Source organism: Aplysia californica, unplaced genomic scaffold (genome assembly GCF_000002075.1).
Source record: "Aplysia californica isolate F4 #8 unplaced genomic scaffold, AplCal3.0 scaffold00025, whole genome shotgun sequence".
Classification (NCBI taxonomy): Eukaryota; Metazoa; Mollusca; class Gastropoda; order Aplysiida; family Aplysiidae; genus Aplysia; species Aplysia californica.
The window spans coordinates 232873-244158 of record NW_004797295.1 but is presented as its reverse complement, the minus strand read 5'-3'; the positions used below and the strand labels follow the sequence as shown (position 1 = coordinate 244158).

The following is an 11286-nucleotide window of genomic DNA, read 5'->3' as shown; positions in this document are numbered from 1 at the left end:
AGAGAGAGAGAGAGAGAGAGAGAGAGAATAAATACTTAATTATTTTTCTCCAGCAAGTGGCACGTTCAGAGGTAATCGGTACGTCAAGGGAAACGACTATGCAGTGGTGCTGCTCTATGACGTCAAAGGTTACATCGCAGGCATCCAAGCCTCTGTAAGTTTTTAAAAGAATTTTTCACTCGCTATATATACAGAGATGGTCGTTTCCTGGTGGCAGCACAGGAGTCTCAAAAGTTGAGACTCTGGCCAGGATTCTTATATCTTTGATGACGACCAGTTTGTATGACGATCACAGAAGACCACTCAAACACGAGAGTTAATAATTGTAAGCATATTATGTCTCCTTACGGGCGATGCGACGGGGAAGGACTCTAACAATTTTGATGACGAAGGGTCATTTTATCATTAAACCAAATTTCCATATTATTATTAGCACCCACCCCTCCACCCCCTCACTCCAAAAAGGAAAAAAGGCAGTATACCTCAAAGCCAACCCTATGTGAGCTTGCGTGTGTGCGTGCCTGCCTGCCTGCGTGCCTCATGTTGACGATGAGCTAGGGCATTCGCGACCAGAGTGAATTCACACACACACACACACACACACACACAGTCACACGTGAGCAGGCGGTCCATCCGACCCCGACACATGCCAACAACACATGAGTTGGTATGAAAGAAGGCCGCTGATTTGTCGCATGCAATCGGCTAAGTGAATAATGGTTCACGATGCAGATGCAATGGATGGTTTCCGAGAATAGATACAGTTCGCTGTGGGAGAAAGATGAGTGAAGCCCCTTCTGCAGGGGTTGTTCACCCTGGAAGCGACCTCATAGAATCCGAGCTAGCTGATTTAAGTTTAAGTGTTCGTTGAATATATCCGCGTTATTTTTATTGATTTTAAAGAAGAAAAAAGAAATTGGGGAATCCATCTCCTTTCGTTGAATCCGAGCTCCACTGTATATGATAAGACAATTTACTTCTATAAAAAATGCTCTCTACAAGATATTGTAGCGTCGGTAGTCTTGTAGATAGGTTATTGGATTCGTAATCATGAGAATGTGGCTTCGAGGGTTCGAGTCTCAGGCCCAAATTTGTGTCTTTGAGAAAGGCACTTTATGCAAAATTTCCTAACTTGACCCAGGTGGGAATGGGTACCTTGTCATGGATAGCAAAAGATCTTGTCTGTATGTTAGCGCTATAGCGCCTATAAAATGGCAGCCTGAACTGTATGCTTCCCAGGAAATTGAGATTGTTTCAGAACGCTATTTATTAGTTAGTTCTGCTGGGGTAATTAGATTGTAAAGCGCTTGATCTATTATTATTAACCCTTTGAGCCCTGACGTCCTGAGGTTATGATGCCCCTCTGCCTGAGCTCCTGAGCGATTCACGGCTTCATTCATATCTTCGTCAGAATCACATTCTATATCACGCTCGGGGCAGTCCTCATCATTACCGGCATCTAATTCAGAAAGATCTTCTAAATATAATCAATAATGTCCTGTTTTCTGTGAGCATTTTGTTTCAGGTGGGCTACTGGGGGATAGGGTCTCACTCAAAGGAGTGCCGGTGGTTAGCCATAAAAGGGAAATTTTACGTGCCACCGGTGTATCAGTGTCTGAGGATCAAAGGGTTAAGATATATTGCCCCTGGCACTGATGAAGATTCATGTATTATTTTGTACCTCAAACACAGGACAAAATACACCACTCTCCAAATTTAGTTTAACACTGTTGTTACTGAGGACATTTTCCCTACTATATATATATCTCAATCAGATCAGTGATCCTTCTACTTCTAGTGTTCATTCTTTGATCAAAATCATCAAAAGATTAAAAGGTAAGCAAACAACAAGTTTTTCAATTCACATGAAATTTGCTGACATTCAGAAATAAACATAAAAAAGCAAAGAACAATGCTTGTATTATATTAACAACATGAATCTATTTACAATGAGATGATAAAAGTCATGATAAAAACTTATATAAACACTTCTGTTCCTTGTGTTGCATCCACAAGTCAGTACATTCATCTAAATGTAATCCATAAATTGCAGTTGGATAAACACTCTGTCCATCTTGTACGTAAAGCTACGAGTTCTCGCTGCCAGTCGCGATTTGTACAAAGACAAAGGAAACTCGCACTGATGACCACATGGAGACAGGAACATCTCCACGTAACACACCTTCCAGGACATGCCACACACAGGTGAAGTGATAAGAACACATTCACAGTCACTGGATACGACGATGATCCACTTTCTCCAGAGAAACCAGTCTGTGAAAAAACGTTAAGGTACGAAAAACAAGGAGGAAAGTTTGTTGGTTTATTGCATCATGAGCTGATGGATATGACTTAGAATAAAAAAAACAAACTCAAAATTCCAAATAAATCTTCAAATATAAGAAAACAACAATAGAATATATAAAAAGTAAATGGTGACTAGTATAATTCAACCCCAAGACCTCAGCATTTAGAGTCGTATGCACCACTCTTTCAAATCAACTGCGGCCCCTTTGCCAGAACAAGGAGTCACAATCAATAACTCCTCAGTATAAACAGATGATGACAGCAACAAACAGAAAAAACTACATACAATCTTTAAACCAAAGATCTGCAATGTAGTATGAGATCGCCAAACTTTCCTTTTCTTTTCTATCATAACATTAATCCTCTCATAAAAAGAACAAACACAAATTTATAAACAAACAGAACAAATTTCAAACATTCCGTTAACACATTACACCCTAAAGGTCTGGACGGGAAGCCCATTGTTAGATCCTAAGCAAGGGGAAGGAACCCACCTCCCGTGAATACAAGCCTTTAAAAAACGCATTAAAAAAATACTTAACAAATTCCAAAAATCCTGAAAAAAAAGTTAAAACGAATAATGAAAGTAGTTTCCGAAAAATATAACTTTATGTAAGCGCAAACTGTTGGAAATGTTCTAACTTTAGTTCAGTCGGGGTGTCCGACCCGTCACTCTCACTCTCAGCCTCGCGGTCGGGCCCTAGATCTAAATTCTAGATTTTCTACGTCTTATCAATCTGAATCGCCCCAAACTCTTGCTACAACGTTTTCATCAAAATCTGAGTCATCTGATTTGTCATATATGCTTGCATTTGCTCAAATCCATCGTTATTTCCTTTTTCGAACTCAATTTAGGTACCACAAACTGAAATTTCAAAGTCCTCTGATTTCATAGTCAACTGTACCACCTTATAGAATTTATTATTCTGAGCATTTTGATACCAAATTTACACATATAGCTTCATTTTTAACAAAGTTATGAACATCTGAAGTTGCAGAACAACGTTATATTTTTTAAACTGCGAAATGTCTGCACTTTGAGAAGTCACAACATTCTTAAATTTGAACGGACATTCATAAAAACTTGTAAACACACACCCACATAGAGAACGAGCCCAATTTTTTTACAGGGCTATCAAATAACCAGAAGATGGAAATTTATAGACGCAAACATGGCTTTTTGACCAAAATGGCAAGAAATACAAGGGGAGGTTAAAATCCCCACTCGCGACCACGGGCCTATCGGCTGCACGCCGGGCCGTGTTGATGGGAAGGAGAGAGAATTTATACGAAACCGGGGCGATGGTGCCCTGCTTGCGAGCTGACAGGGAGCGTCCAGTACTTATTTGCGTATAAAGGCTGCGTTATTCTTGAAGAGGAATGAATGGGCTTTCTGCCGATATATTTCCGTAGTCAGTCTGATCACTGGTTCCCTAAAAAAACAGCATCGAAAGTTTTCACACGCAAATCTCTTCTATTAATTCTTTAAGGACAGTTTTTAGAAATATATCACCGGAAAGAGCGTTTTCTCATCTTGAAATATCGACGAATCAGATTGCAGTATTTAATATCATACACTCCCCGTTCCTGTTCAACCGAGGTCACTCTAAAAATCAATACATGAAACGCGCGGCCGCGACAGTGAAAACCTTGATAGTGTTGTCTTTTATTCCGGAAGATTTTACTTTCAAAAGAATTGTTGATTAAAATAAATAATACCACTAAAAAGAGGAAAAGCTCCTCTTTCTTCTGATATTTCATGTGTCTGAAGGTGTGCATGATCACACCGAGTCTTAGGAGGAAAAAATATATGGGTTTTGGTCTCCGAGACAGTGCGCCACGGGGGTGCAAGGCCAGTTTGCGGTACCTACTCAATTGTGTTGCTTTTCAACAAGTCGAGACACCTACAAAGTGTCGGTAACGCGACTGCACTTCTGTCGGCTCTAATACTAAAAGCACTGGCCCGAAAAATTTCGTTTCGGTATCAAATGAAAGAAGAAACATTTTGCAATAACTATGCAAATCAAAATCTCGGCCCCAGAGTCTCGTCAAGGCGAGACTTCGTTTCTAAAGATGTTAGGTTGGTGTGGGCGATTCCGGGCGAGTCAGTTGGAGCGCGTAAGGGAATTCCCGGGCGGTCCCGGGCGAGTTAGGGTGTAATGTGTTAAAAATCCCATTCGGTTAATTAAAAAAAAGAAAACAGAAGTAAATTCTGTACTAGTCTACAGGGCGGTGTAACTTTTTTTTATTGAATAGACTAAAATTTCAGAAACTACACTATACATGTACTCCTTTGGAGTGTTAATAGAACCAACCAACGTATAGTTGGACAAAAGGATACGGTTTGAGCTGCTCCGCAAAGTTCTTCATGTCGTCTCCTATCTGCTCCTGGCCCAGTGGCGCCACCACGCTCAGCTCCACCAAGTGAGACGAGCCCAGAGGTTCCAGGTTCGACTGATCTGTTTTTCCTGGTTGCTGAAGCTGACAAAATGAGAACACATAAAATTGCTTCTATAAATGATTGTGCTAAAAATGTCTCTTGCATCATTTAAAAACGAGATGCATGCAACTCTGGAGCCATGTTGAATAAAGACTATCATTTCAATGCCCTTTCAGATAGCAGGCAAAACAGAAGCACATCGTATGATAACAGCTATTAAATGCACATGAGATAAAAATAAAAAGAGACAACAGAGCAAAAGAACAGAAGATGGACCAAAGAGAAGAATTCTCCAACCACCCAGGTTAAAAAATACTTGAGTACAGCATCAAAGACATTTCAGTTTCAAGACGAAAGAGAAAGAATTGGCGTCAATGACAAAATGGAACACATGAAGTTGATGAAATGATGCAAGACAATGTGACATTCAGTGTCATAGTACTGAACTTATTCTTACACTAGTACTAGTACTCACTGCCATTTGGACTTTCTATCTTGCATTGACCTAATTTGCCATGTGTGTCACTACTAAAAGGCTTAAAATAGAGATCAATAGAGCAGAGACACATTTAAAATCCTCCTCCTAAGCCTAACCCTGCTGCAAACACAACCACTACAAATTCTACAGCTGTTTATCCCACAACTCAGTATCACAACCTAATGAGGCGATTTCCTAATCTTTTCTTTCAACTTAGAAAATTAACCAAATGAGCAGCTACAGAACAGAGACAAACTAGCTTCCTCTAACAACTCACAGCCTCTTTTTAAACCACCAGTATTTTTTGTTTGTTTTTGGTACAGTTCTATCAAGAACTAAATCAATCATGTCTTTAACATAACATTCTTGAGTGGGCCTACTTTTCTTCCAGGACTTGAGTTGTATTTCTAAAAATAATTCCACTGACTCAACAGACAAAAAATCACAGCCAACAGCCCAAACCACAAACAACAGGGCACATAAGGTCAAGCAGAGATCACAATTTGTTAGGGAAATTTTTGTCAAAGAAATTTTCACTCTTGGTCTTACTTTCCATCATTTACTCTAATTCCAAATATAAAACACTTCACCATTACTTTGCTAACTCTTTCAGACTAACGATTTTTCAGAGTACATTTAGTGGAGAAAAAAAAGGCTACGGTGTGTCTGTGCCAAGGTGCAGTAAGAATTTAAAATAAAATATATACTTGTAGACGGCCACTTGTATAAAACGATCACCTGTACAAACAGCTACTTCCCATTTTCCTCTTGCAATTTTCTTTTTTACATTACAATGACACTGTGTAAGGTGGCCACCTGTCTAAGACAGCCACTTTTCTCCTCGACAATGGGTGACAGTCTTGAAGCTTTGTTCCCACTTACCTTGAAGATTTTGTAGACGGTGACTTTCATACGACCTTTGTGGAAAAAGAAACCTTGGGCGACATAATCATGGTCTAACCTGCAGATGCAACAAACAAGATTAAAAAACAATCAGAGTCACAAAGAATGTTATCAGATTATTGCTGGAAAAACATTTCCAAGAGGAGCCATACAAAAATTTCTCATCACAGCCTTCTTTTGCAAAGTACTGGAGACCCATTTTCACTTGAAAGTCACTCCTAACTTCTCATCATACCAGACCTTTAGAAAATTTCCGATTCTTACATTATTGATAAAAAGTACCGGGAATTCATTTTAAAGAGGATGCAAAATCAAACTGCTAATCACAGGTAACAACAGAAAAGGGGATAAAAATACTGCCGTAAGCTGACAAAATGCCTTTTTAAAAATATTCACAGCAGTTTCCAGAAGAGGCCTTTTGTCAGCATAACCGTTTAAAAGTGTTCTTCCGAAATTTGAATTCTAATTTATGAAAAAACTAGATCTAGTCATAGTATCACTTTAATTCTTTCACAGAAGTAGGGTAACTGATCAGGCTTTCCATTTAGCAAATAAAAAAATTTGGCTGCAAAAATTAAAAAAGGCATTTTGTCAGCTTATGGCATAATATTTTTTATTTCAAAACATACCGGAAGCCCATTTCCATGAGGAAATCACGAACATTGGGAGAACATGCAACGTCTAGACAAGCCCGAACCAGGGTGTGACGTCCTCTGTCTCCGACCTCAGCTTGACCCAAGTAGCGGATGTGGCTGAGGGAGATTCATCAAACTAATAGGGTACCGGTACAAAATCACTTCCACGGAAAAACTGAATAAACGTGTGTGTGCCTAAAGAAAGGTACCAAAAATCGGATTTTGACCATTTTGAGTTAAGGGTTGAATCTAAAAGGAAATTCAATGCGGTACACAATGGGTTTTTTTTACTTGTTTAGATTATATCTCAAGTAGTGTTTGAGATATTGCACATTATGTGAGGTAGGGTATAGAAATATAATTTTGAGAAAAAGAGCTTTTAGGTTTAACAAACGTGAGAACACATACAAACTTTTTAAAAATCAATTTTTAAAACGTAGTTATTCAAGGAAAATTCATTTCCAATATAATGGCATTCAGTTTATAACGATATCATGAATGGAATTCAACGGTAAAACTTAGCAGGGAAGAGAAAACGAGCTTCAACAAAAGATTTTAACACCTTTTAAAAGCAGTTCTCATTATTTGTTTTTATTATACCCTTCCCTCAAAATAATTCAAAATAAAATATTTAGAAGTTAAATCAATGAAAACCCTTAGACTTAGAGCACACAGTAAAAAAATGTTGGATCTATCTTTTTTTATAAGAAACACATTTTGGTCAAAAAAGTGATTTTTGTCATTATCAGCCTGTAGCTCGAAACAGTCAGGGGTGACTTTTGGTACCTTTCTCTAGGCGCACACACAAATGTCTTCTGTCAATTTGCATGGTCTAAGGTAATCAATGGTATGTGTGAGTGCATGCATGACTGTGTGTATGCGCGCGTTCAGGTGGGAGTGTGTGGGAGTGTTGTCTGAAGGTGCGAAAAGTATATGCCTGCATAAACATGTGTATATGTAGGCCTACATGTATGTGTATGTCAGCAGTGCCCACTTGCAAACGTGAGGAAGAGTGAATGATTGAGAATATTTGTGAACATGTATAGGTGGGATTATGTGCAAGGGCTGGTGTGTTGCATGAATATGTAATTGCAGACAAGCCTCTTGCTGGCACCTACACTTGGGATAGAGTGCATGAGCAGGCCGCTGCCATGGAAACAATGCAATCGTGGGAAAATGAACACTAATATTAGAATTTGTGTTCCCAAATGTTTGTGTAAAAAAAATACAAGTGAAGAGAGGGAAGAGAGAGACTGTTTGGTTGAATCAATCCTGTATAAAGAGATACTATATCAAGAGTAACAGCTGCATAACTTCTTTAGTAATTTTCCCTTTGGAAAATAGCACTATATGAAGGTATGATGCAAGAGAGATTCTAAGCGGTCTTTTCAGACCAAAACCCTCCCCAAAACTTCACCTATTTTCAGACTTACACAGTTTGCAACTGTTACTGTCAATGAGACATAATTGATTAATTTATCATGTATTAATTAATTAAACAAAGATGAGAAGGCTTGTAAAAATTCCAGACAAGAAAAACACCAGTCATTAATCCTGCCAATTTTCTCTTCTTCTTTTTGATCCCCTCTTTTCCTATCACAAACACATTCATCATCCGTGCCCTCAACCTTCAATATATCAGACAGTGCCCCCCCCCCCCCTCCCCTATTTTCTCAACCTTATAGTTTCAAGTGTTCTTGTAGGTGTCTTTCTCCTTCCAGTTTCGTTCACCTAGGTGCTTTCACTCAAGTTGCATGTCATCACATATTCAACCCCATACGTCAGGAGTATCCATTATCAGTAGTCGAGTCTCAGAAAATTATTATTCACGCTCCTGAAGTTTATGTCGCACCATGGTCTGACGTAAAGCGCTGAACTGTAATTGTTTGTTGGTATAAGAGACAACAATCAGAACAAATAACACCCTCCCCCCCACAAATGTTTTTTCTACACATTCGAAAGAAAAGCTTTGCTTTTTAGATAATTTTTCTCTTCTTTTCCCATCTTCTGCCTTTGAATTTTGCTGGTGCTACCCCCAACCTTTTCCTACTCATTCTGATCTATTCCTTTCTATTTCGTTCCTTTTCTTTTCTTGGACCTCCCTACTTGTCTCGCCCTGCGTTACTTCTGTTGTTTCTGCTGCTGCTGCAGTTACTGTTCGCACGTGTCCTTCCCATTCTGTTCATCTTTTTTCTAATGTCTCCTTTCTCATCTTCCTTCCTCTAACGAGTATCTGAACCACTATGTAACAAGGATATATCTTTTTTCCTCTTGGCAAGTACAAGTTATCGTCTGTTTTGATCATTCCTTCTCATGGTTCCTGATAACATGCTTTCGTTTTGGACATGTTTTGTTGCTTTTGTGGTTGTTAGATGGCTCTAATTCTCAAAATCCCCTTTTCCGACACCGCACAGAGCGAATCCCACCAGTCCGGAAGAAACAATATGAAAGTGTGTCAGTTGAGGCAGATCATGACTGCATCCCGTCTTGTACTCCCATACTGGATAAATGATCATTATTGATGTGATCCCTGGTTTCTCTCGTCAAGTCATGCCACGAACGCACACGCTGAGAGCTATGTAGTTCTAGATTATTAACTCCAAGTTCCAGCGTTTGGGAGTTATGTCATAGCAGCTGTTGATGTACATTGTATACTGAAGCCAGGAACATTACATACAGTGACAAAACGCAGCTGATAAAAAGCTGTATATTCTGTGCCTTATCAACAGGTGACCGCCATATCGGACAAGTCACAGATAACAAGACTGTTTGAAAATCTTCCAATGAGCCCAAAGTATTACGTTAATGCCTGCGTTCCATAGAATTTCATTTGCATTATGTACTATGTTCTGTTTTGCGACGGGAATTCAACTTTTTTTTTACAGTGATTTTGGCCCAAAAAGGAAAAATAGATTTAATCAAAGAAAGCATTCAGCTCGCGAATAATTTGTTCAGTAGCTATGTTCTCCACCATAAATGGTTAAACAGAGACAAAAGGGGTAAATTACGGGCATATGATTATTCAAATCTTATGGTACCTTGTCAATGACTATTGATCATGTGAGACTTCTCTCCTTAAACTAGTTAAACGTTGCCTAGTTGAGTTATTATAAGAGAGCCTCGGTGATCTGTCTTGTTTTCAGGACAAAGTATCATCAGGGCACTCGTCTCGTACGCAGAAGATTCCGGATTCGACCAGGCAGAAAAATATCACATTTTGTTTTAGAATAGAAAAATAAACATGCTTTTGGTGGTGGGGCTGGGATTCAAGGCAAAGATTCAAACACATTCAAATGACACAAACGGACAGTTTTGCAGGAACTGAAAAGACAGTGTACTTTCGAAGCTCAAAAAACATCATACATTTTGTGTCTCGTGTTTTTATTTCTGAAAGATGCAATGAAATCAGTGTATAATTATATCAAAATCTGCAAAGGCTGCCATTTCTCTGCGTTTTGTAGAGAAGCAGAATACACAGGTCGGTCAACAGAAGTTGAGATAATATTTGTCAGTGAGGTAGATGTGCATAGTAGACAGGTTTTTCACGGACTTCAGACACGTTGGGACAGTTTGCATGAACCCCTGTAAAAAGAACATGAAACAGCATGAAGCATGTTACCAAGAAGCCTTTCCTGTAAGTACAGACAGAACTTTGTCAAGAGGGCTCATGACAACCAATGATGAAGAGGCCTTAAGAGGCTCGACAAACGATTTCCACTCGCCCTCAAAGTAACAATAAAAGAGTTACGGGGTGAATGATTATTTCAAAATGTTAGCAGTGCAATCATATCTTTTTTTTTAAGCTGGTTATTTTTTTCTGTACTTTTCTGGGTTTTAAGGCTTAAAATTGTAACAATTCTTTGGCTAGTCTGCAGCTGTCGTAGGACATGCCTGTCTGGCCCTTATCTCGTATTCACCTGAGTTCACTTTATCTCTTTAAAAAAAACGGACTATGTCCTCCAATAGTACACTTTTCGTATCTGTGGCTCTATTTTGGAGCAGGACATGCAGTTAGTGGACAGCTTCCACTACAGAACCCTTTTTAAAATAAACCCAACATGATAAGATGTTTAGGACAATCATCCCATGATAATGATCTAGAAGGGTTGTTGGAAGCACGTGTTGCTTGATTTACAGATTCCCTCTGCGCATCACAATCTTAACAGAATTTCACGAAGACATAGAGAATCATCTGTGTTCTATTTCCACAGTCTCTTCGTCAATCCCCCACCCCTATCGCTCCATATGGGGCGTAAGCCACCCCCCCCCTCTTCATAGCCTCCTACGTCTGTTACACCATCCCCTACCCCTCCTACTATGCAGAACCTTCTTACTATTACTACGGAGAATGACACCACCAGCATCCTTCCCTGTCTCCCCCACGGGTGAACAGAGTTTGTCACTCCACTCCTAAATTCCCACAACAAGCTGCTGTACAGTCGAGGGCAGCAGCTACGCAAATCCTCTGCCAAGCCCACAAGGAAGCACCGCCTATCGAAGCCGGGGTCTTTGTGCCCCCCTAC

General features: G+C 39.5%; 1 protein-coding gene across 3 annotated transcripts in view; it reads right to left on the bottom strand.

The window, feature by feature from the left end:
* Positions 1-1919: 1919 nt before the first annotated feature.
* Positions 1920-11286, bottom strand: part of LOC101846553 (mediator of RNA polymerase II transcription subunit 18) — a 17835-nt gene continuing 8468 nt past the window's right edge. For all 3 annotated transcript variants that reach the window (XM_005091015.3, XM_013089029.2, XM_013089034.2), the window contains exons 5-8: positions 6758-6880; positions 6108-6186; positions 4649-4788; positions 1920-2274 (exon numbers count right to left, since the gene is read on the bottom strand). In XM_005091015.3, the coding sequence (XP_005091072.1) occupies positions 2232-2274; positions 4649-4788; positions 6108-6186; positions 6758-6880 (385 nt within the window). In that variant the 3' untranslated portion in view covers positions 1920-2231. The remainder of the gene's footprint in view (positions 2275-4648; positions 4789-6107; positions 6187-6757; positions 6881-11286) is intronic.